A 26,018-nucleotide genomic window follows, 5' to 3' on the forward strand; every position below is an offset into this window, starting at 1 on the left:
ACAGGTCTTCTCTTCTGAAAGGTCCTAATGCTGGAGAAAAGGGCAGTCCACAAGTTTCCACGCAACACGCACAAAATACAGCAGTGGCCTTTGTGCTCAGGGGCTGGGATAAAGCTCTGCAGTAGGTACTTTTCCCGCCATCAGAATTTATTTTCCTTCCTTCATCAAGAAGGCGTCCACTGTGGACTTCCCTGGTGGCGCAGTGGTTAAGAATCTGCCTGCCAATGCAGGGGACACAGGTTCCAGCCCTGGTCCGGGAAGATCCCACATGCCATGGAACAACTAAGCCTGTGCGCCACAGCTACTGAGCCTGCGCTCTAGAGCCCGCGAGCCACAACTACTGAGCCCACGCACCACAACTACTGAAGACCACGTGCCTAAAGCCCGTGCTCCGCAACAAGAGAAGCCACTGCAATGAGAAGTCTGCACACCGCAACGAAGAGTAGCCCCTGCTCGCCACAACTAGAGAAAGCCCGTGCGCAGCAACGAAGACCCAACGGAGCCAAAAAATAAATAAATAAATAATTTATTTATTTAAAAAAAAAAAAGAACTAGGCTTTGAACCCCAGTCTGTCTGGCTTACTCCAAATCCATGCTCCTTAATAGGTCAACTTTTAACAAAAAAAAAAAAAGAAGGCGTCCACTGTAAAGTGACTTGCATCCCTGGTAAAGCATCATGTAATATGTCACAGACCCATGTGGAGTCAGAAAATATCACTGGGCGGGATCTCTGGCCAATTACGTGAAAGAACCTTCCAATCAACAACGCCCTCGCCCTGAACTCTGGCATTCCAGCGGAAGTTTCTACAGATACTTAACCACCAAAAAAAGAAGACGAGGACTCACTACCATGTTCCAGGATGTTTTACACTCAGAGTGGTTGCATCATAGTTATTTTTTCATTGCCCATTTGACAGCCAACAGCCCTTCTGTCTTTGAAATCAATGACCGAGGTTAAAAAACAGTTTTACAACAATTAGCTGAAAGCACTGACCTTCTGAATTGATGACCACACAAAATGAATACCTAGTGCCTTGTGTCGTTCGCTTCGTGTTTGGGGCATTGATGTAACTGTTCTGCATCGTTGCCGCTGGGGTCGTTGGCTGTCCCACCAGCCTCGCCCATCACTTTTCTCTCTAACTTGTCTCTTCTTTCTCTGCCCGTCCCTCTCCCCCCACCCCCTGCTTCCTTCTCTTCTCCCCCGGCCATTTGAGATGTCCCAGCAGAAGACGACCCCTCCCCCTGTGCCCTGGAGACGGGCCACGGGCGGCAGTGCCAGAACGGCACGGTGTGCAAGCCGGGCTGGGATGGGCCCAAGCACGGCATCACCAACTTCGACAACTTCGCCTTCGCCATGCTGACCGTGTTCCAGTGCATCACCATGGAGGGCTGGACCGACGTCCTCTACTGGGTACGTGCTGGGAACGGGCGGGGGCAGGGAGCCCGCAGACTGCCGGCTTCTCCTCGACGTCCACCTTCTCCGTCTTCCCGTGATGTGGTCACACGCATACCGGGGTGGAACGGCCGAGGAGGGCCTTTGATTTCTTCTAGGTCTTGCCTGAGAAACAAAGCCTGAGACTCTCACCCTAACGAGTCTCTCTCTGCCCACCAGCCCAAGACAAGTGTCACCTTTCGTTCGTCCTCCATAATGAGAAATGCTGGCACGCAGCCCCGTGGGGACACGGCCGATCCCGACCCAAGGGTCCTCTCAGCTCCTGTTCCCTTGTAGGGCTCCTTCTGTTCCCAGCCGTGTCCTGCCTCTGACCCCAAAAGAGAGCCGAAGGGCACAGAGTTCAATTTCTAGGGCTAAAGAGAAAGCTCAGGCCTGGTCTTCTAAGAAGAAACCATTTTTATTGAATCGTGTAGCATCACGGCGTGCTATCATGTTTTTATTTCTCGTGTTAATCTTGCCTCGTTATATCAGAATACTCCATCAGACAAACGCATTGCCGTCCTTTTCACTGCTGACAAAACGCTCCGCTGGTTCTGCGGTGCTTATTCAGAAATGCCACTTCTCGAGTGCCAGCCAATCAGCAGTAAATCTCCTTTCACCTTAAAGATGCTCTTTTTATTACCCAGCAGCCAACACTACTTTGCCAGACTTTGAAGTGCCAGATTTTCGTACAGCCTCTGCCCCGTAAGCAGACACGTCATACTTGATCTTTGTCCATTCTGGCAGAGTCAAGTCCATTATTTGTAAAAACTCCAGAAAACGTAATCCTTTGTAGTATCTCCTGCTTCCACGTGAGAACTAACTTGCTGGAGCCCGGTGCTGTGCTCCAGCATTTGGGTGGAAAATGCTTGTTGCCAGGCTTGAAAATACCATCACATCCAGAGTTTTGCAAATAGTCAGATGGATTTGGCCGTCCTGAAAACGGTCTAAGAGGCTGCTTGGGAGGGAGAGGGCTGTGAATGCCTTCCCAGCAAGCCGAGCTGCCAGACTGGGAAGAACTAGTGCCAGGAGAGGTATGGACCGCCTCCCGGACCAGGAGGAGGAGTCCTGGCACGGCTCGGAGATGCTTTGCGCGTTCTGGGCATTGTAGCTTCTACATTGTTTTTCAACAATTCAAAACCCCTCTTCTCCCAGTTTCTGGGGTAGAGTCGGCAGGCTGAGACCCAGCGCTGCCGTGAATTGTGTACGTCTCTGTGCGGGACCAGCTGAAACTTGCCCTCGTGCCTTGTACCCCGCAGACAGTATTGAGCATTCCTTGCTTACCGGGGGTGCCCAGGTCCTCAGGACTCAGATACAGTAACATCCAGCTCAGTGTAGGCAAGCTGACTAGACCTAAACTGAACAACGGCAGTGCCGCTAGAGCCCCATAGAGTGGCCACGCTGTGACACTTTCAAAAAAGGCAAAGTGTCTAATCACTCCTCCCTCAAACTGAACCCATCTCCCAGGCTCATCCCTCAATAAGAACTTGGTTTTGAATAATTTGTGAGACAAAGGGCGTTGAGCTTACTCTACCTGGGCAAATTTAATTTCGTTTAGTAAAGCAGATCAAATTCAAAAGTGGCCCTAACGGGTCCTTCTATCTTGGGTGGGTCCCTCTGGCCAGCCAAGGACAGAGACTTCCTTCTGCAAACGGGAGCGCAGAACACAAGCCTGTGTGGAACTGGGCTTTGGAGGCTCATCACAGGAGCTTCAAGCCCGCGCCTCAAGTTGCTATGGAAACGCCTCCCATAGCATCCAATTGAGGGCAGGGTGGCAGTGGGTGGGTGGGTGTGGGGTTAGGGGAATAGGTATAATTTACTCTGCTGATGTCCCTGAGGTATTTTTGGGATCCTCCTTCATCCCTCCCTCCCTCTCGCCCCACCAGCCAGATGTGACAGCCAGCACGGGGGTGAGAAGCAGCACACATGGCAAGCAGCGATTTTCAGCAGCTGTGTTGTGCTTTTCCCCCTGCGGCTGGTGGGTGGGTGACGAGCTCGGGCCGGGAGTAGGGAGTGTCTGAGGTGGGGGACAGTCCCAGGCCCCTGGGACAGCCTCGCCCTGACCTCCCCTCAATGGCCGAGCCGTGTGCGCGTGTGTGTATGTGTGGGCACACACGTGTTCACACATGCGTACCTACACACACACACACACACACACACACACATATACACCCTGACACCGAAACGGAGCGTCCTGGCAGGAGTTGTCGAGGAAAGCCCCTCCCAGCCCAAAGCGCCTGCCTGCATACTGTTCTGCTGGCTCTCACTTCTCTCGCCTCTCCTCCTCCTTCCTTCTTCCCTCCCCCTGCGCCTTCCTCGCCTTCAGGATTTCTCCTCCAAGCCCCCAGACTCTCACACCTCCATGTGCTTTCATGTAAAACACGGAACTTTCTAAGCAGGGAGGGGCCCACGCTCCCCCCCGTCCCCAGCCGTGGGACCAGCCGCTGAGAGTCCGGCCCCAGCACCTGCACCTGCGAAGGCTCCCGGGAGATTCCAGCTAGAGCTCGAGTCCCCTGCAGCCCAACGTTCCCAATCGCACGGTGCTGCTTTGCGCCACTGGCTTGAACCCGGCTAGGGAGATGGCTTCTGTGGAGGGTGGGCCCAGGGTCCTCCGCTCGGAGGAACGCGTCTCCCCCCGGGTCCCGGGGGCAGGTCTGCAGGACGTGGGGACGGGCAGCCACGGCTCCAGGTATCGCAGAGACTGGACCCACTGGCTGGATAGACACCCCTGGGGAGCTGACAGGCCACTGGAGCACCGAAGCGCTGAAGCTGGCTCGGGGTGGGGGGACCGTTGGCAGGCCCCCAGCTCCTCCTGGGGTGGCCTTGAGTCTGAATCCATCAGCCCATCCCACGCTCCTGGCTTGGAAGGGTTCGTGGACGGCCAGCACGGGCAAGCCTGGGCCGTAGTACTTGGACGATTCCTCAGCTGTTCACACCGCCCGTTGGGACGGGCTCCCGGGCAGCCCCTGCGCTTGCCTTCCCCGTGGCCCGTTCCAGGAGTCTGCGGGTGACGGGGCGGGAGCACACGGGGACTTGGAGACCAAGCCAGAGCTGGGCCTGGGGGGTGGGAGTTCCTTGGGAAATGGCTTCTTAAGCCAAAGCCTGTCCGCTTACTATCAGAACGTACACAGGTCTTAAAAATAGCGGGAAAAGTGATGGAGTGAAAGGTGTGGGCTGCCCCTGGGAGCAGTTGTGAGAGAGGGAAGCCCCGTCGGACCGTCCCCCGTGGATGCCACGTCTCCAGGTCTCCTCTCAGGTGTGTTTTGCCCCACCCAGTGGCGTGTCACTCCAGGCTGCTTTCTTGTGTGTTTGGGGCTCGGGTTTCCTGAACCGAGACAATCTGTAGGTTCTCAGACACGGCCCAAGAGCTGGGGTGCACGTGAAATCTGAGCACCCCCTCCACGTGTAGCCAGGTCAACCATCGTGCACTAGGCTCTGCTCATCGCTGACTTTCTCCCCGCCTCGGGTGGCCCCTGCTCGTGGGGACAGCAGCGTGGCCCTGACCCGCGGGGAGGGCTCCCGGGGAGCGCGGCCGGCGAGGGGGCTCCTAGCGGGGGCTTCAGGCACCCAGGGCTTTAGGAATCTCGGTGCCTCAACAACTGTCCATCAGGAGGATTCTGTTGACCTCTGCCCACGATGCCCTCTGACCTGGGGCCCCGGGATGCTGCATTCTGTGTGGCACAGGACAGCCCTACTGGCCTGCGTCCTGGGGTCACCTCCTCCACTGGCACCCGGGTCCCCCTCTTTCTCACACCTCCCGTTTTCCCCAGTTGGTGTCTCCACGACCAGCTCTTCTGCTCATTTTTAAAAATTAGAAATTCAGCTTAAAACTAAGATTAGAAAGAATACTTCATGAGAAATCATATAAAGGAAAGATGCGTGTTCTGTCGTACCTGCCTTAGTTTTGGTTCAGCAGGAGACCTTGGGAATGAAAGTCTAAGGTTTAAACTTCGCACAAGTCAGTCGTCAGCTCCACACTCACCCGTGTGGGAGGACATTCCTTGTAAACACACGCGTGCACACACACTCACACATACACACCATGGCCACTGATCTCTGGTCTCGGTGCTGCCGAAATATCCCTGGTTTATGACGAAGGTCTTTTGCATCCAAGCAGAAATTCAGGTGTTTTACCCTATTTTCTCCCATTCCATCTGCACCTCTTTTCACTACAAATACGGGAAATGAGCCTCTAAAGGCATCCAGCAAGCAGAGCTGGTGGGGCTGAGTTCTACTGATGACCTAATAGTCATTCGAAGTGAAAAGCTGAGGAAAAATCCTCCAATAACCCAAAGACAGCATCCTCGGCTCCTTAATGGGGATCAGGTAGAGAAGGTGTTAGGTCTCCTCAGGACCCTCTGGTCCTGAACCCTGAATCTGCCCGAGTTAGAGTGTTACCACTTAGTGCCCACAGCGCTTTATACAGAGGATCTGTTAACCTAAACAATAGACCCGTGGTTTATAAACATATGAAGAAGGGGAATTCACATCTCTCAAAGCTATTATTTATTTACTTATTAGGTTTTGTTTTATTCATTTCACTGGCATTAGGCAAGTCCTTATTCCTCAGTAATTCGACTGAACATTTAGTGAGCATTTACAAGGTCTCCAGGCCCGCGCTCAAGGAGTTTGGGTTTAATTGGAGAGATGGGGACACAGAGAAACATGGGTCCCACGCAGGGCTTGGTGAGAGCAGGGAGAGCTTGTCAGAGGAGATGGGGTGTCGCTGGACTTGAGCTGGGTGGGGAGCAGGAGAGAAGGAAAAGCCAGCTTTATACCAGTTTGGAGCCTGGAGAGAACTGTGCTTCGGGCTCCTAACAGACCCAAGAATCAGCCCGGCCACCCAGTGGTCTCACCAAGCGCCAGAGGCCCACCTGGGACAACGGCGTCAGGGCACAGGCGTCCACGGGGCCTCCACTCCTTGCGGGGTCCCGGCCGAGTCCGGGAGGGGCTGGTTTGTTGGCCTCCTTGGTGGTGGGCCTGCTGGCGTCTCCCACAAGATCCGGTCCTTCCTGCTGCCGCGAGCAGGGGCAGGAGGTGTCGGGCGAGACTGTTTGCCAACCTGCTGCTCCCCCATGACCTGTGGGCAGACCCCGTGTCCCGCAGGCAAGGTGACAAAGGTCGGGGGTTCATTCGGCCATCGCCCAGGGCACTGGCTTTCCGGACGGAGCAGACCCTGCCCCCTGACCGCAGTCCCCGTAATGCGCTGTGACTTCTATGGGCCGCACCTCCTGCCTTTGACGGCAGGTGACAGCCTCCCGCGCCCCCAAAACTGCTCAGCCTTTGGGGACCCGCAGTGCCCAGACCTTAGAGGAGGAAGCGCCAGACATGAAAGCTCCCGGGAACCACTGGGATGGAGAGAGACCCCAAGGCAATGGGGCGGGAGCCATCGTTCCTCCTGAATTTTCTTCCCGGGGAAACGTGTGTTGGATTTGGAGGTTCGAGGCTATGGTTCCCTCTAGGAATTAGATGTGGGGGGAGAGTAAGGCGTGTGTTCCAGCGAAGGCTGGGTCACCTTGTGAGGTCCCGGCCCGGGGGCCGAGAGGCTGCAGGTGGCAGGCCCCGGGGTGCCTCTCCGCACCCCTTCCCTGTAGGGGCCTGAGAAACGTCTGGCTTCAGTGCTCTGAGAAGACCTGTCCTTTTTCACCTCTAAATAATGGTGTCAGCAATCTGGGTCATTTTTTTAAAATATGGCTTTATTGATGCTTCTCTTCTTAATAGCTCCATTCGGGCTGATTGAAGCCATCCATCTCCCCTCTCTGGCGCTGCCCTACTTCAGAGCTGCCCGCACATGCTCTGGTGCCCAGGCTGCCTGGAGCAGGGGGCCCAGAGCAAACAGGGTCGTGGAGGGAGGTACAAGGCTGGGGCCGGCAGGCCCAGAGGCCCCTCTGGCTGCTCACGGGCCACAGGGCAGGGGGCCTAGGATCCCCAGGAGCTCATTCACCTCTCATCTGTCCTCCACCCACCACCCTGCACCTGCAGCCCCCCACGTTGACCCTCGGAGAGACCAGCCCACAGTCTCGGAGGAGACCAAAGAGTTGGACAAGGACAGGTGGATGCCATGCGTCCCCTGGACGTGACCCTGGCTCTTCATGGGGTGTCCGCAGGTCCTGAGGTTATCTAGGGGTCAGGAGGTGACCACGAGGCTGGCTGTGGGGTATCTAGGGATTGCGAGGTTACCATGAGGCTGGCTATGAGGTATCTAGGGGTCAGGAAGTTATCTAGGGGTCACAAGGTTACCATGAGGCTGGCTATGGTGTATCTAGGGATCACGAGGTTACCATGAGGCTGGCTATGGGGTATCTAGGGATCACGAGGTTACCATGAGGCTGGCTATGAGGTATCTAGGGATCGCGAGGTTACCATGAGGCTGGCCACGGGGTATCTAGGGGTCGCGAGGTTACCATGAGGCTGGCCACGGGGTATCTAGGGGTCGCGAGGTTACCATGAGGCTGGCCACGGGGTATCTAGGGGTCGCGAGGTTACCATGAGGCTGGCCACGGGGTATCTAGGGGTCGCGAGGTTACCATGAGGCTGGCCACGGGGTATCTAGGGGTCGCGAGGTTACCATGAGGCTGGCCACGGGGTATCTAGGGGTCGCGAGGTTACCATGAGGCTGGCCACGGGGTATCTAGGGGTCGCGAGGTTACCATGAGGCTGGCCACGGGGTATCTAGGGGTCGCGAGGTTACCATGAGGCTGGCCACGGGGTACCTAGGGATGGCGAGGTTACCATGAGGCTGGCCACGGGGTACCTAGGGATGGCGAGGTTACCATGAGGCTGGCCACGGGGTACCTAGGGATGGCGAGGTTACCATGAGGCTGGCCACGGGGTACCTAGGGATGGCGAGGTTACCATGAGGCTGGCCACGGGGTACCTAGGGATGGCGAGGTTACCATGAGGCTGGCCACGGGGTACCTAGGGATGGCGAGGTTACCATGAGGCTGGCCACGGGGTACCTAGGGATCGCGAGGTTACCATGAGGCTGGCCACGGGGTATCTAGGGGTCGCGAGGTTACCATGAGGCTGGCCACGGGGTATCTAGGGGTCGCGAGGTTACCATGAGGCTGGCCACGGGGTATCTAGGGGTCGCGAGGTTACCATGAGGCTGGCTATACAGTATCTAGGGATCACGAGGTTACCATGAGGCTGGCTATGGGGTATCTAGGGATCACGAGGTTACCATGAGTCTGGCTATGGGGTATCTAGGGATCACGAGGTTACCATGAGGCTGGCTATGGGGTATCTAGGGATCGCGAGGTTACCATGAGGCTGGCTATGAGGTATCTAGGGGTCAGGAAGTTACCTAGGGGTCACAAGGTTACCATGAGGCTGGCTATGGGGTATCTAGGGGTCAGAAAGTTATCTAGGGGTCACAAGGTTACCATGAGGCTGGCTATGGGGTATCTAGGGATCACGAGGTTACCATGAGGCTGGCTGTGGGGTGGGTATCTGGGAGTCAGGAGGTCTGTAGCTCCATCCATTTGAGGCCCTAGTGCTGCTGGACGCCTCACCCCTTGCCTGTGGCCCAGAGGAAAGGACACTCAAACTAAATAGGGGCCCAGGAAGCCTCCAAGGCTCATGGGTTCCTTGAGTCGTCAGAGGTGTGTGGCCTGGAGGACTGCATTTTCCATGAGCGTAAATGCTCACAAAATGTAGGGCACGAGGAACCAGCCAGGGGGGATCTCCCCCAAGGAGGCTGCTGAGGCGCCAGCCCTCCCTCCCCATCCCCGTCTGCCCGGCTCTGGGGGCAGTTTTGCAAGGGTGGCCCTTGGCACTGGGAGCGAGCCCGTCTCTGGATGGCCCTGTGTGGGTTCCTCGGCAGCCTTGGATCAGGGAGGAGGCTCCCAGCTCCCGCGACGGGGCAGCCTCTGACTCCGCGGATCTCGGTGCCCTGCCCTCCTCTCGCCGTCGTGCTGGGTGCTTCACGCTGCCGGCACCGTCCCAACACTTGCCAGTTCCTGGAACCCCTTCCTGGGGCAGGACCACGCGGCCTCCAGGCGGCCTTACTGCCCCTGCCCTCCTTCCCCGAGTGGCACCCCCGGGCCGCCTGATCCGGCCTCACCGGCCTCTGCAGCCTCTCCTGGAGGCCCGTGGCTGTGCCCACGCACCCCTGCAGCCGCGTTCGCCACCCGACGTCCACTGACCTGTCCCCCTACAGCAAGGGCCTCCCGTGGGTAGCGGGGCCGGCACAGAGGGGGCCCGTCCGTCCACCCGGCTGGCCTCACTGAGCACCTGCCTTATATGAGGCCCTCTTCTGGGCACTTGGGGGCACAGGCTGTACCCAACGCCCGTCCTCATGCCACTTGCACCCCAGCACAGAGGACAAACGATGCACAGTAGTGAGTCGATGATACACTTGGAAAGTGTGCTGCGTGGAAAACAGAGCGGCCGCGTGGCAGCGAGGATGTCCACAGACTCGCGTTACACTGGATTGAATTGTGACCTGGGAAAGTCGCGTGTTGGGAACCTTTTCCTTACGTGGCTCAAACCGGCAACCCCGAGGGTGGGACAGAGCTGTGCTCTCTGCCCTGTGGTCACGTTGGGGAGCTGCCTCCAATGAGACACCGTAACCCCAGGTAGACGAGAGCAGATTTGGAAAGGACGCGCGGGGGCAGCACCGAAACCCGGCCAGTGCTTCTCAGAGCACATGAGCCGCCCCGTGGACCTGGGTGCAGGGAATCACAGCCTCAGTCGTGCCGTTGCCTCGGAGGCTGGGGGCCGTGGACCAGTGGTTCTCAAACCTTGGCTCGCATCAGACTCACCGCAGGGCTGGTGAGAATGTGGTCGCCGGGCGCCCCCAGTGTGGACAGAGGGCCCTGGGTGTGCAGTTCCAAACTCATTCCCAGGTGCCCCGGTGAGGCCAATGCTGCTGGTCCGGGGACAACACCTTGAGAACCACGGGTGTAGGTCATTCGGGGAGCCTGTGCACTTAGGAATTTGGAAACTCGGGGGCGTCGACCTCCCATGGGGATCCACGGTCCCGTGAGTTGCAGGCACAGGAGCTGTTCCCTGAGTCCAACCTGAACAACCGTCTTCCCCGGCCCGACACCTGTGGTGCCGATAAGGCAGCGTGGTCCACCCTAAACTCCAGGCGCGGGGGTCACCCGCTGAGGCAGGCACCTCCCCACGTGTGCCCAAAGGTTCCAACCCCCAGCTAGTCCCTGAGAGCTGAGGCCAGGGTGGTGAGCGCAGTGGCCACATAAACCCAACTGAGCGAAAACCATCTCGTAGGAAGAACCACTTCAGAGGTGACCCAGCTTCTCAGACAACTGAGTAGATAACATCGGAGGAAAATTCTGTTCCAGAAAGTAACGGGACAGAGAGAGCCAGGCGAGATTCCCCCTGAGGCAGAGCCTGCCGAGGCCCTTCTTGCTCAGGTCAAGGTCACGGGGTGTTTGGGTCAAGATGGTGCCCGGTGACAGTGGTCTCCCACGCCAGCCTCTGCTCACATCCTCCCTGCCTCCCTGCCTACTTGCTTTGACTCACTTCTGCTTCTCTCTTTCCTAACTATCCTTCGTCTTTCCAGATGCAGGACGCTATGGGCTACGAGTTACCCTGGGTGTATTTTGTCAGTCTGGTCATCTTTGGATCCTTTTTCGTTCTAAATCTGGTTCTTGGTGTGTTGAGCGGGTAAGCTGACCGTTTCTGTGTCCTCTTTACGACGCAGCTGAGCAAGGCCCCAGGTTCCGCTGTATCCGTCACCAGGCCCAGGAGAAAGAGAAAACGTCTCCCTTCAGCCAGGCGTGCTGGCCGTCGGCTGGGCAGGCCATTTGGCCTCTGATGACCTAGAGGCCCCGGTCCCGGTGCTGCCTGGTCGGCATCGGGCCCGGGGTGGGCAGGGCCGTGCTCGGCTGCTCTCGGACCTGTACTAACTGTGATTCCGTTCTTCCAGGTCAATGATGCCGTGGGAAGGGACTGGCCCTGGATCTATTTTGTTACACTAATCATCATAGGGTCATTTTTTGTACTTAACTTGGTTCTCGGTGTCCTTAGCGGGTAAGCAGGACCAAGGAAAAAGGTCTTGATTTTTCCATTTATTTCACTTACTCTTTCTGCTTTTCCTGGCTTTATTCTTTTTCTGACTCTGATGAACCTGGGACACGGGGCCACCCCAGGAGCCTTGAAGTGAATGTCCTTGGCCTGGCTGGGCAGAGGTCAGAGGCACGAGGCCGAGCCCACTGGTTTGGGCTGCAGTGAGAGGTACCCAGGCCCACTTGTCTCCTGCCACCCGTCCACCCCAGGCTGTCCAGGAGGGCAGCAGGCTTCTCCAGGAGCCTCGGAGCAGCTGAGCCCCTTGGGTGGGAAGGGCTGGGCAGAGGAATTGGAGGAAGATTCGTGGGCCGTGGGCTCCTGGCCCTGCGTAGCAGCCTCGCAGACGGGTACCCGCCCTACCTCTCCAGCCACAGTCCGGGGCAGGCTGGCAGTGAAGACCCAGGTCCCCTTTTCCCAGTGTTGACTGGGCCAGGGTACCAGGAGTCTGAGCTAAGATGCAAGTAAACAAAACAGACTGAAATGCTCATTCTCTCTGGCTCTCATCACAGACTGGGCCGTCCATCTCTGTATCCCTTCTCTGGAAGGAAGGGCGCTCAGCTGTTTGAAGCCATCGATTACTGGAGCACAGAGGAGATACAATCCACTTTCCTTTAACTTTGTCTCTTGGCTCCAAGTACAAGGCCCGCCTAATTCCAGCCTTTGCTCAGATGAAGTTAAAACGTGGCCGAGGCAGCCCGTGGCTGGGGCCCGAGGAGCCCTGGGCGGCCACCTCTGCACCTCGGTCCCACTGGACGCCTCCTGGGCCCACTCTCTTCTTCCCGAGCCCTCACCAGCCACGCAAGGCCGTCACCTGAAGGCTCCCAGGGACACTTTCTGCCTTCGCCACGTGGGGAGGGGCAGCTGCTTCGTAGCCTTTCCTCCGTCTCTGGGGACGTGATGTTGGGGAGAGTCGGGCGAGAGAGGAAGACTTCCCACCCCCTCGTGCCGCAGCCCAAGGCCTCGCGGGAGCGTCGGGGTCAGTCCTGGAAGTGGGGGAGGGGCAGAGCCCACCTCCATCCTCAGCCCTCCCCGCGGGGGTGCCGGCAGGGGCTCCAGCACACCGGGCCTTTGCCGCGAGCAGCTGCACAGGGGCTGGCACCTTCCGTCAGGGCGACAGTGACACGCAGGCCGGCAGACGCCCCGGTCAGCTGCCTGGAGGGGGGAAGGGTTTCCATTTTTGTGTCCAACACAAGAAAATGCCCTGTTTATAAGGAGTCGTCAGGAAGAGCGTTGAAAAGTCAACCCACTCAAGGCAGAAACTTGGATGCCCAAGGCAGAAGGTGTTTAAACGTCACTCACCCACCTGACAACACGGAGCTCATCATCCCAACTGCTCGGTCGCTGGGATGGTCGAGCGAGGTACTTGACGTCGAGTCCGCAGCACACCTCGCTGGGGTCGCTGGTTACTCGAAGGTGTCAGAGCTGACATTACTGAACAGGGGCGTCGCAGGTTAGACCTGCTTCCAGACACGAGGGGAGGCAGCCTGAGATGCCGCGTGGCTCGTAGGGGGTCCCCTCGCTGGTCAGTGTCGGCACGAGGCGCAGCCAGCTCCCACCTTCCTGCCGCTGCCCCGCAGACGAACGCTGAATAAGCTGGACCTGTAACACGCCGGGGCTCGGAACCTTGAAAAAGGTGCTTCCACGTTCTCCCCGCAGAGACGAGGAGCGAGTCTGAGCAGTGAAGTCCCCCCAGGAGTCTGAGGTGGAGGCTGAGGCCTCGACCACGAAGCCCCCCCCTCGAGCAGAGGGTCTGCCTGGTCCTCCTCGGCTCCCCCAGCGGCCCCCCCATCCTCGGCTCCTCCCAGGGGGTCAAAGTGGGGCCCGATGGCGGCAGTGCTGGGGGCGGGCAGAGTGGTCTTGAAGGCCCAGTCTTGGTTCAGGTGAGAGCGGGTGTGTGGAGCCTGCGGGATTCCAGAAACCCGGTCTCGTCTGGGCCTGTGCGCCCAGCCCTTGCTCCGTGTCCCCGGGCCCCTCCTCACACCCGCTCCTGTCCCGTTCCTCCCCACGTTGCTGGGGAACATCCCCCAAGGCTCCCCCGGCCCCGGGCACCCTCTGCCCGGCGTGAGCAGCTCCCCCTCCCGGCCTGTCCAGAGGGCTGGCCACGCAGTGAGAAGGCCCAGAGACAGGCTGCCGTCGGCCGAGCACGCGTGGTACTCGCCCTGTCTCGACAAGTCAGGACAGCAGCGTGGTAGTTACCCTGGAGCGCAGCCAAACGCCTATTCACCCGGCGGCCAGCCTTCCAGAAGCATTCGGAAACCTCTCAGCGCTCACGGAAGGCCCGTCCCAGGGGTGGTGTCGGCGGTCAGGAGCTCGACGGCAGGCCCCGGGCTCGGCGCCTTCGGTGGATGCGCTCCTTTGCTGCCCACGACGCCCCCGCGAGCTGGGGCCAAGCGGGTGTCACCTCCACAGAGGAGAAGAGTGAAGGTTACGTGCGGGAACTCACCCAGTTCTCATCGGTGGGGCCTGGAGGATCCGAGATTAAACCCACGCCATGTGGACCCACAGCCTCTGTCCCCGTCCCCCAAGCTCCACCGTCCCCAAGCCCATCGGCCTGGTTAATCCCGTGTCCTCAGATGACAGCCAAGACCTGGGAGGAGACGGGTGGGAACCGCAGTAAGGACGCGGGGACCGGCCCAGGGGTCCCAGAGGAAGCTGGGGACCCCCAGCCCCGCAGGCTGCGGACAGGTCCTGAGCTGGGGGCCAGCGGCCCTGCAGACATAACAGCCCTCGAGGGAGAACAGAGCTCCCCCAGCAGCACTGCAGTCTTGGAGCATTTGGAGCTGGGGGCCGACACCCTGCGTCCACCAGTTTAGGGTATTATCATCGTTTCAGAGCCCAGCACGGTAACTGTCCTCGTGAACTCCACCCTGCTGTCACCGAGGAAGGGCTCAGGTGCGCTTGGGGTCGTCTGCTCAGGAAGGCAGGGAGAGCGACACCCTGCAAAGCCTCCATTTTAAAGGCGGAATTCAGAGATTTGGGTCATCAGCGGGACGGCCGTCCTTTGTCTGGAAACCCACTCCTGCTGAGCCTGGAGGCGTCCGTGTAAATGTGCATCTCGTGGATTTTTTCCAAACCCTTCCACGGTCATTGTCTCTTGATCCTCACGTGTCGTAGGACTGATATTAGTCAGATAAGAACCAGATTATATGACCTTCCCCTCCAGAGAGCTCAGCCTCTCAGCCATGAGAATTACAGTGACCGCAGCCACAAGATCCTGGAAGCTGCACTAGAAGGTGCCATCGGGTGAAAGTCCCTGGACCCTGGACTCTGGTTACTTTTTGGTTTTAAGGGGTTGCAGACAGAGAAGACGTGTGTCTTCAGGTGACAAGGGGCCCGGGACCTCTCAGAGGGTGGGTGCCCGGCTCTCGTTCCCCCGGGGAGATGGGGCAGAGGGCCTGAGGGTGGGCATTTTACAACCTGAAAGCATCCCTGACCACGGGCCACAGTTAAGACGCTACATCCAGGTCCCGAGGAAGCAGAAGTGCCCGGACACACTGCCTCGTGGCTGGAGCAGGGGAGACGCGCATGATTCCTGGAAGGCTTGTTCCACGAAGTGCCCACCAGCCCTGGATTCGTGAACAGCGGCCTCTGCCCTCAGGGGATGTGGGGTTAGGTTCCTGCGAGGCTCTGGACACGACACTGCCGTCAGTACACGAGCTGTCGTGTGTGCGTGTCTGTGTGAAGTCGCCTGGTTCAAGGCACGGTGTTGATCCATTCGCACCGAGCTCTCAACCCACAGCCCGTAACTGAGGCCTGGATTCCACTTGTCGGACACACGGACCTGCCCCGTGAGGCACCTCGCAGCCCTCGTGCCCTTGGGGGTCACAGACTGCACGGCGGCTCCATGCTCGGGGGCCGTTTTAATCAGAAAAATCACCAACAGAAAGCACAAAATGCGGAAATGGGCTGTAAAAAGGCTCTTATTCACAGAATGAGCTGCACCACCAAGGAGGCGAGCGGCCGCTCATCCAACCTCAGCCGGGAACGTGACCCCAGGGCCCGCCTTTCTGCGCGTGCGCAGTGACCGCGAGGGCTCGCGGTGTGGGTGGCGTGACGAAGAAGGCCTCGCGGGGAGGCGGGTCTGCAGACGCCGAGTCCGTGGGTGACGAGGACCAGCCACACCGGTCACCGCGGGGTCTGGAGACTGGCCGACGGACCCCTCACACGGCCGCCCTCTGCGAGCGGGGCAAGTGCGCACCCGGCCGGGGCTCTCCGCACATGCGCGTTTGTCCTGTCGGCCGTTGCGCGCACAGGACGTGCTCCCGCCTTCGCGCAGACCCGCCGCGACTGACCAGGCAGCCGGCTCCAGCCCCTGGGCCCAGGCCGCGTGGGACGCCCAGCGAGGAGACGAAGAGAGCGGGGCGCTGCCACCCTGCACGTCCCTGCTGCGTGGAGCCCGGAGGGGGAGCCCCTCACCTCCTCCCGGCCCGGGCCAGGCTGTGCCCCACGCTCCACGGGTTCCTGGCTCTGCTGCCTCTCGAAGCCCCTCGCACCCCAGGAAACCTCATTTCCTCTTCTCCCGGATGTCTGTCTTGGTTCCCAGAGGCCGTGGGTTACGGGTGGCGAGACTTCGTTCCGCGGAGCAGGTGCTGTGACGCACGGCTGGGTCAGCTTTCCCGGCTCTGGTCTGATCCCAGCTCCAGGAGAAGCACGGACCCTTAGCTACTCAGTCACCCTTCCACCCGAACCTGCTGCGCAAGGCATGGAGCTCTCAAGTGTGTGGAGGCGGAAGGGCGGTTGGGGGGCGCCTGGAGCTGCAGTCTGGGGGCTGCAGGTGTGCCCCGCTCTGTGAAGGGACTCTCCGGGTGGCGAACCGCAGCCCCGGGAGGAGTGGCGGGTGCGGAGAGCTGGGGACTCCCTCCGGGCCCATCCGCCATGGAGGCAAGGCCTCCGTCCACACTGTCAGCTGTCAGTGCAGCCCCGTTTCCCTGGGAAGGAAGGGACGGTGCCGCCAGTTGCCAGGAAGCCCAAGAAAGCGCAAGGTCGGTCCGATTCGAACTGGAGTCAATCAAAGTGAAGAAGAACATTCCATCCCAACCAGAGCGTCGTCAAAGCAGCAGTCAAAGAGAACTCGTAGCTCGGGAGCCCACGGCTCCCGGTGAGAACGTCCCCCAGACCCCTCCCGGCCCGACCCTCACCATAAAGGGTCACGGCCAAGGTCTGTGCTCCTGCCACAGCTGCAGTGAATGCAGATCCTGGACGGCGGGCGCAGGGGCTCCAGGGCTGAGCCTTCCTGCCCCATGGCTTGTCAGTGTGTCCTTCTTTCCACGGGGCCCTCCCATGGAGTGTCTGTCTCATGCAAGGAATCCCTTTCAGGTGGACTCTGCGGCCTCCCACCCTGAACTAGGCCTCAACTGCTGAGGGAAGGAGGAGTCACGTCTCTAGGAAGAAACCAAGAGGCCCAGTGCATCCCCCCAACACACACACACACACACACACACACACACACACCAGGAGCCCCATTTCCCAGAGACAGGAGGTCAGAGGCAGGCTGCTCCTATCTATTTCGGAAGAAAAGGCACAGACTTGCTTTGAGAGTGAGAACCAGCCTCCCTGACTCCCCTCTCGGCTGCCAGGTCCCTCCTGGCTCAGAAAGTGAATTCAAGGTCAGAGAGAAAATAAGGACAGAATCATAGAAAATAGGAAAGAAACAGACACTCTCCAAAATTTTTCAATAAGCTCTTCTTCCAGCAAATCCCAGCTTAATTTTAGTTTCTACTCATCATTGCTTTAGATTGAATGCCTCATTTAAGTTTTATATCATCTTGATTTTATGTATTTTTCCATTTTGATTAGATTTCTTTTTTAACCCGAAGGGCACCCCCCAGGACATTTTCCTGTGTCTGGAATCCTCTTCTGTCTCCCTCCACGTGGGAAAGAACATTCTCTAGATTAGAAACCCCTCCAGGCTTGCTGAACGGGGCAGAACGAACCCTAGAAATGAGAATGGGGGGTGAGGAGGTGAGGTCTCCTGGGTCTGACGTCAGTGGTGTCCTGGTAGACATTAACAACGGGCTCTCTGCGGGGAAAAGCCCTGGTTGGTAACATTTGACGATTTCCGTGGTGTACGTATCCCCACCGTGGCCGATTTTGAGCCACCGAGGAGGCATCAGGGTCGGCAGAGCCAGTGCGGGGAGTGGGCTTCAGCTCGACCCCAACTCCTCATCTCCCGGGGCTATGGCGGGGGTCCCGCCGGGTTACTGCTCGGAAGGCCTTTCCAGGTCATTGGAGAACGTTTGTCATGAAGAGGCAGAGCTTGCCATCATGGCCCAGGCGGAAGGGAAGTGGATTCGGTCCACGCCACGCTCGTGTCCCGAGTCAGGCAGCGCCCCGCCCCAGTGACTCCATCCTCTCTCGTGAGAGCAGATCAGACCTGGGACAGGGGGAGCGCTCTGTGCAGCGCGGGTGCGGCCGGCGGCTTCCCACGCGAAGCAACTAACACTTTGTTCTTCTTGCCCCTCCGCTCTCTCGCCAGAGAGTTTTCCAAAGAGAGGGAGAAGGCCAAGGCCCGGGGCGACTTCCAGAAGCTGCGGGAGAAGCAGCAGCTGGAGGAGGACCTGAAGGGCTACCTGGACTGGATCACGCAGGCGGAGGACATCGACCCTGAGAACGAGGACGAGGGCTTGGACGAGGAGAAACCCCGCAACAGTGAGCGGCCTCCCCGTCCGGGGCTGGGGTCTGGGCGAGGCGGGGGGGCGCGGCGAGGCGCAGGGGCTTTCCCGCCCCGTGCTGACGGTCTCGTGGGTGGTCGTCCTCCTCTGCTCTCAGAAATCAGTCCCACGTGTGGAGCAAAGCCTCCTAGTCCTCCTAGAGCCTCTGGTCCTGGGACGGTGGAAACTTGGCTCAGCCGGGCTCTTTGTTTTAAATCCGACATCCTCCTCCCAGCTCCGGCTCCCTGGGTCGGGGGCGGGAGTCCTGCTCCAGGCTTATTCACAGGGGACCATCTCCCCCACCACCACCTGGAAAGCAGGCTCTCCCTTCCCCCTTCCAAGGACCACTGCGCTTTCTCAGGGAAAAGAGCCATAGGTTTCTCTCGAGGAGGTTAGACTCAAAGATCTGGGAAGGTGCTAAATGGGAAGGTTGGGGAAACCCGGAGGAAACTGGCAGAATAGCTTTAGGTTTTAAAAACAGCCCAATCCCTCCCCTGGGGTTTCACGGGGCAGATTGTTGCTGGGACGGTCATGAGAGTGATGGATGATATTGACTCTCAAGTGTCAGAAAGATGATGAATCGTGGAAGTTCAGGCTTATCGGATACACCCAGCAGTTCTGTCGTGTGGGCCCTGGACCAGCCCAGGGAACTGGGCACCAGGTGATGCACCAGCATCACCTGGGAACTTGCTGGAAACGCAAGGTCTTGGGCTCCTCCTCGGATCTGGCAGCTCTGGGGTGGGGCTCTGAGCGCTCACCAGCCCCCGGTGCCTGGGACGTGGGGTGAATGTGACTCTAAGTGCCCTGCACCGCCTCTACCCCCCGTCTCTGTGACCCCCACCACTCTCTCCTCCTCCTGCGGGCCCCCTTCCTGAGGTTGCGCACGTTTGAATCGGGACGTTTCTGACCAAGGGACCAATCAGGTTAAATAGCCGAGATGCTTGCTGAGCGGGGTCAGGCAGATAAGGGCGGGAAGCTAGAAAGGCTCCCAGGCCCAGAGGGAGGAGAGAGACCCGCTGAGGCTCCGGGGGCTGACGGGGAAGCGGGGTGTCCATCGCTGTGTCCTGACAGAGGCCAGGAGGGCGCAGGACGCGTGTGCGCACGTGTATCCCGACGCACGTGCGGACACAGTGGCCTTGTGCATGGGCGTGGGTTCTGCCGGTTGTGTGCGTGCTCCCCGGCCGGGTTCTGTGCGTTCCTGCTCGTTGGTACCTGAGCTCCAAGTGGGAATCTAGGAGGGGGAGCAGGTGGAGAGAGAAGGAAGACGACTTGGATGTGAGCAGAGAGCAGGCCCGCCTCCATCATCTCGGAGGTGGATTGAATACAGCCTTCCACGACTTGCTTTCTGATAACTCTGCTCAAGGAATGGACACAAAAATTAAAACACACACACAGCCAGGGACTGGTAACAAGGAGGCCTTCACGCTCTGCTGAGGAGTTTTTGCAGGTTGGACAACAAGGCCTTAGATGGGTCAGAACAGCGAGCGGCGATGCTGCTGAGAGTCTTCCTGGAAAGACGCCGGCAGCGTCCATTCCGCTGCTGACGGATCGTGGGTGGGGGACGGTCCGTGGCACCCAGCGGTGTGTGAATAGTGAGCTGGCCTGGGAGCCTCGTCGACACCTGCTGCGAAGCACAGGAGCCGGCTCTGGGCTCCGGTCTGCACCCTGGTCACGGTGGAGCCCAGCTCACGACGGAGGGTGGGAGCGTGTTTCTCACATGTTCGTAGAAACTTGTGTGTCCACTGCCTGCGCAGCACTCGGTGGCCGTCCACAGAGACACAGCTATCCTGCTCTTTTCTGAGGCCAGGTGTGCTGCTTCCGTGTCCTGCCCTGATGGAGAATTCTTTGCTGCTGGAGCAGATCAGGTGGACGAGGCCCATCTACCCCCTCTTTCTGCCCGAGCTTTGGGAAGAGCACAATGTACTGCCTGCCCCAATGGACAGAGTCTCCTCCAGGGTTCTCATGAGCCCTAATGTGGAAGTCAGTCTGAAGCCTGGCGTCCCTCCCCTGCTCTCGTTCCTGGTGGCTGGAGGAGCCTGGGGTCCGCTTCTCATCCTCAGCCTTGTCCTCAGAGGACAGAACGGAGCCTGCCGCCTTCCGTCGTGGACATGGTGGTGGGCCGGTTCTAGGGGGAGGGGGCCGGGGACTGGGCATCTGAAAAAACAAGACAGGGTAAAATAGAAGCACGTGAGGAACTGAATGAGAGACGCTTGGGTATGGAGCCAGGAGGCATGTCCAGAGGCCGGGGCTGCAGGGAAGTCCGGTCAAGAGCAGAGTGGACAAGACGGGCTTGTTAAGGGACTGGCCACCTAATAGATTCACAGAAAAGGTAGGCCCGTGGCTCAGAAACTATATTCTGATCTTCAGAACTTTGTAGTTTGCCCTTTGAAACAAATACAAGGGAAGAAATGCTGCTATTAATGATATGCGTTTCTATCAAAATAGTGTCTTTGCCTTTGAAATTGTTAAAAGGTTACAGTGTATTTGCTGGGCTCAGAGAAGGTAACGTGTCCTGTCCCACAGCCTGTACGCTGCCCCCGACCTCAGGGATGTGGGCCTGAGTCCAGCGCTGCCCGGACCCCTCCTCGGCCCCGCCCTTGGTGGTGCAGGGACCCCCCTGCCTCTCCGGCCAGAAGCGGCTGGAAGAGGTCCCTCTAACCCCTTCGTCGTAGCATTTGTAACACCCTCAGTCTAACGCGCAGAGCGGGGTGGACGGAGGGAAGGAGGGCTGGGCGGGGGGTGGAAACTCTGATCTTAAACATTACCCTAAAGGGCCCTGAGTGTGATTTTAAAAGCAGGGAGAGATTGTAAGGACTGTGTTTGGAGCATGAAAGGGAGTCGTGGCAACATCTTGCTCAGGCAGAAGAAAGTTCGCTGAGGTCAGAAGCCACCCTCCTGGAGTGGTCTGAGGGCAGCTGTGCTTGGAAAGGGGGCACATCAATGGCACCACCCGTTGGAGTTTCCTTCGGTTCGGGACTCCTTGAACTTGGTTAGAGGAGGGTGTTGGTCAGCCAGGAGGCTGTAGGGAGGGGTGCCCCAGGGCAGCGACCAGCCCCTGTCCTGCCCCGGCGTGTGCATCTGGGGGAATGTGATGTAACCACCTTCAGCGCTGCGGGATCGTGTGGCCGCAGGGTCACCTCGGCGGAACCTCTGACGGTCTCAGGATCCTGGCCCACGGGGCGGGGCGGGGGGGGGAGCGGGTCTCCAACCAGCAACGGCCTCACCATGGGGGCTCATGTCACCTCCCTGAGGCCACCAAACCCACTGGCAAATGGATCCGCCCACTCAGCCCGCCCAGGTAGCCACCCAATAAAGCGCTGCTGTGATTTTCTTGTAAAGCTTTGCAAGCAGATGGACACGCCTGGGGGCTGAAGGCTGTCTCTATCCATGACTTTACCCGGAAGGCGCTCTGCGTAGAATCCCAGTGGCTCCCCCTCATCTGATCCCTGCCCTTATGACTCAGTGGCTGTGGAAAAATAAGAGTAACAACCCCAAACACAGGGCTGTGAGGGCTCTGTCCTTCTGGGTCACTTCATCAGACGGACGTGCCCGGGCCTCTGTGGCAGCTGCAGTGCTGCCAGGAGAGCTCTGTACTTCCGTGGAACAGGAAGGACCCCATCGTCTTAAGCAGCGATCGTGCCTGCTGTGACCCTGGGCTGGTGGTCACTTTGTGTTTGGGCCTCGCGGTTCGAGGGGCAGGGCTGGGGCCGGGTCGGGAGCAGCAGAGCACTGCCCTCGGGGAGCTGCCCCGAGGAGGGTGGTCCCGCAGGGGGTGGTCCCGCAGCGGGTGGATGGACTCTCACACAGCAGGCGAGTGACGGAGTGAGGCTGGGCAGAGGCGGGGGGAGAGGGACAGCTGGCGGCGGGGGCCACGTTAGGTGTCGCTCCTGCCCTCACGGGGCTGCTGTGACACGTCTCCACAGACGGGGGCTTAGACAGCAGACATCGGCTTCCACGGCTCTGCAGGCCGGACGTCCGCGATCGGGGCCCAGCATGGCCACGTCCTCGGGAGGCCCTCTGCCCGGCTCACAGACGGCCCGCTTCCTCCACTGCTAGTGCTCTGGCCTCTTCTTCTAAGGCACGAATCCCACTCAGAAGGGCTCCACCCTCATACCCTAATCGCCTCCCAAAGGCCCCACCTCCAAGTACCATCGCACTGGGATTAGGGTTTCAACACGTGAACCTGGGGGGACACACACGTTCAGTCCATCGCAATGATCTTTCTGTACCCCCGTGCGAGGCCCCGGATTCCTGCTGTAGCCAAGTGCGCGGCTCCGTCGGAATCAGAAACCACAGAATCCGGCCGCCGTGGGGTGACCGAGTCTGTGGCCCAGCCTCCGTGGGGAAACGCGTGGCCCCCTGTGAGTGCGGGGACATGCGGGTGGGCGCTGGTTGTCACGGGTCTGCTTCCTGCAAGCCTGGCTCATTTCTGAAGACAGACAAGGGCAGGTTTTCCTCCTGCTTATGGTGCTTACAGGTCCGCTTCCTCTAAACAGACACGTAGGTTTCAACACTGTCTCAGGACAGGTCACGCAACGTGCTCACAGGTAGCCCAGCTGGAACCTGGCAGGCCCTCCCGGAACAGAGCAAGCAGTTTTGCTCGTGTCCAGACCCCCCGACGTTAAGCCTGTACTTGGGCTTCACTGCAAAGACCGTAAACTTCCCTCCTCCTGCCCCTGGTCTGGATCCACACTGGGGGGGTGGGGTGACGGTCAGCACACCCCTCCTCCAAGGAGAGGGTGAGCAAGAAAACTGTGTCCGCCCTTAAGACCCTGTTCTCAGAATGCGGTCCCCAAGTGGACAGTGTCCTGTAGAGATCATCAAGGAAGGCGGGGGGTCAGTAGACTGTCCTGTACCCAATGACATCCAGATAGTAGGCTAGGACAAGAAAGAAAGCCGTTTACTCAGCTTCATGAAAATATACACTTTTTGCAATTTAGACTTAATTCATATGAGTTCATCAGACTGACCAAACTTACCCCTGCAAAGAGGTCTGCAGGGGAAACTCACTAGACAGAGCTGTGATGAAAGTTTTATCCTCTCCAAAAATATACATTTGAATTTCAATAAGGTTCTTCAGTGTTAGGCTTTTTTTTAACAAAAAAGTAAGGATATTAAGATATTTTTAAACGTCCAGACAGAGGAGCTTTTGATGGTTCCTAAATACATGTTCTAAAAATGACTTGCCAAGCACAACGCTGGTTTTGACTAACAGACCCTAAGTCCTATTCAGAGGGCTTCAGAATGTGCCCGATGCAGGCACACAAGCCCTCCGAGACTAGAGGTCAGGAGAAAACAAAAATACAGGCCAAAAGCTATTAAAGAATGATTACAGCTGCCCTGGAACTTGTCTGTCCCTCTGCTCCTGGGGTGAGATAATAGATCTGTTCTCAACAACTTGCTGATGAGGTGAAAAGCCCTAATTAGATGCTTGACAGGCTGGCTTTAAGGGGAAAAGCCTTTGTTTACCTTCCCAATTCGAAGCTTCAAATCAGCAGGCCCAACCCTTATATCTCATTTCAGTGACTCATGAGATAGGATAATGGTATCCAGTATCAGGCCAGTCACTATGCTAACAAAATTCTCTGAAAATAGCACATGCACCCACACCAGGCACGTACACTCACACATGGGCAGGAGGAAACTGAGGACCCCTTTCCTGGCAGGAGCGTTCAGAATTAGTCTCATTGTGTTTACTAATACTTGCTCCAGCCAGCGGGTCCGGCTAGGACAAGAAGCTTGGTGTGATGTCTGCTATGTGCAGTAGAGACAGAGGAAAAGATCGGTGCTACCACCTGGGGGGGGGGGGGCGAGCATCTTCTTGGTGCGAAAAGTACAGCCAGCGGTAGGGGGTCCCAGCCCCCTTGCCCGCGGCTCCTTCCACGACTGTGCAGTGACTGGGAAGCTGAGCTGGTTGGTCGCTGACCGTCAGGCAGAGCATCCTAGGTTTTCACCAGGAAGGCCCCAAGCTTCAGTGAGACTTGTAGAGCTGCTTCTTTTTTTTTTTTTTTTTTTAATGTTACTATAGTTAAGTTTTTTCTTCTTGTTGTTGTTGTTTTTAATTTATTTATTTATTTATTTAGGGCTGTGTTGGGTCTTCGTTTCTGTGCGAGGGCTTTCTCTAGTTGCGGCGAGCGGGGGCCACTCTTCATCGCGGCGCGCGGGCCTCTCTCTATCGCGGCCTCTCTTCTTGCGGAGCACAGACTCCAGACACGCAGGCTCAGTAGTTGTGGCTCACGGGCCTAGTTGCTCCACGGCATGTGGGATCTTCCCAGACCAGGGCTCGACCCCATGTCCCCTGCATTGGCAGGCAGATTCTCAACCACTGCGCCACCAGGGAAGCCCCTAGAGCTTCTTCTTGAGCCTCTTAGACGGTATAAAATCATTTCCCTGAATTATAATTTCCATAATCCCTTAATGGATGGATTCTATCAATTCGTTAAGTCACCCCTTGATTAGAAGAGTTGTGAGCACAGCAGTAGGAGGTGAATGGCCCTCATTCTTCTCTCCTACCTGGAGGCCAGGGTTTCCGGTTTGCACAATCGTGCTGTGTTTTTGTAGACAGAGTAGGGGCCTGAGAAGGACAGGCCACCTGACTTCCAGGCCCTGCCCAGTAGCCGATGGGCAGTTTGCCTCTCTCGGTTTCCCTATTTGTAAAAGGAGGGGTTGGATCAGACAGCTGCAGAGACCCTTTCCAGCTCTGGCTTTTGTGTCTATAGTTGGAAGTTGACCCACATTAGCTTTTGCTCTGGGTCTCCTGCAGGATCCCCTGAACCCCGGAAGCAAGCTACTCCTTCTGAAGACCCTCCCAGCGCCTGGTCCACCCTGCGCTCCTGCCTGGAGAGCCCAGCTCCGCCATCTGCCTTAGGACCCGCCCTGCTCCCAGCCCTCCTCGGGCACCCCTCCCCTTCTACCTTCCCACGCCCACGCCCCTCCTTTTTGCTCCCACAATTCCTATCCCACACCTGTGTCACGGCACTGATGTACGTGACCTGTTGTACCTGTTCATCCATCTTATCCCCGGCTGGGTTGGGTTGTGCACCTGGAAAGGGAGGGAAGCTTCGCATCCCCACCACTATCCGGAGCCTGGCAGATAGGCCGTCAGTGAATACTGGTAGGAAAAGGGTGGAAATTAATGGAGAAAAGTGGGGTCCTGGCCTGGAAGTCTTTGAAATTCTGCCATTGGCAACAGATGACCTGGACCTGCCTTGTGACCATGTCAGGCTAAAACCAGACAGGACCAGACCTGGTCCCGCAGAGGCTACATAATGAGTCAGACACACAAATTAATTTTTCATCTTCCGTTTCTTGGCTGTCAACACTCCTCTCTGACTTCTGGGAGAAAACGGACTATTCCTCGATTTTCTTCTTCACGTACCCACCTCTTCTCCCCGTTCTTCTTCAAATACATCCAGAGACTTGCCAGAAGTATCCTTATTTTATTTTTCTCTCAGGGAGGTCAGCTAGCCAGCTACACACGGCAGTCGGGAAAGGGTTAAGAGAGGACCCAGAATAACTTCCCAGCTGCTTCTTTAGGACCAGAAAGCTGAATACGTTTAAGGCTTGAAAAGGTCAACTCCCTTCCAAGGGACAGGGGTTTGATTTCATCCATTATGTGGTCTTCGGCAGAACGCTCATTTCATTCACTGGCAGAGATGGAGATTTATGGGCTAAATGTTATCACCAGCTGAGACTTAATGAGATCTCAACTGTAGCTCCTGGATGGAGTGGAAAGCAGCCATTTTGGTAATAAATAGAGAACAGCATCTAATTTGTAAATTCCTCTTTCTGTTGCTAAGTTTAATCAGATCAGTGAAACTGAAGGGAATTGTTGATGACCAAAAGTTATTTTCCATGCCTTAATCTGGCCAGGAAGCATCACTCCTAATGGAAGTGGCGTG

General features: G+C 57.8%; 1 protein-coding gene across 24 annotated transcripts in view; it reads left to right on the forward strand.

Annotated features, from left to right (window-relative positions):
* The window catches only part of CACNA1C (calcium voltage-gated channel subunit alpha1 C), a 559,192-nt gene that overhangs the window by 402,093 nt on the left and 131,081 nt on the right, over positions 1 to 26,018 (forward strand). For 16 of the 24 annotated variants that reach the window (XM_082422040.1, XM_082422049.1, XM_082422046.1 and 13 more), the window contains exons 7-9: positions 1,215 to 1,411; positions 11,328 to 11,431; positions 17,943 to 18,115. In XM_082422040.1, coding sequence (XP_082278166.1) covers positions 1,215 to 1,411; positions 11,328 to 11,431; positions 17,943 to 18,115 — 474 coding nt within the window. Of the gene's footprint in view, positions 1 to 1,214; positions 1,412 to 10,961; positions 11,066 to 11,327; positions 11,432 to 17,942; positions 18,116 to 26,018 lie in introns of all 24 variants that reach the window. The other 8 variants (XM_082422029.1, XM_082422051.1, XM_082422030.1 and 5 more) reach the window with 3 other exon arrangements.

Source organism: Balaenoptera physalus, assembly GCF_965194825.1.
Source record: "Balaenoptera physalus genome assembly, chromosome: 13".
Classification (NCBI taxonomy): Eukaryota; Metazoa; Chordata; class Mammalia; order Artiodactyla; family Balaenopteridae; genus Balaenoptera; species Balaenoptera physalus.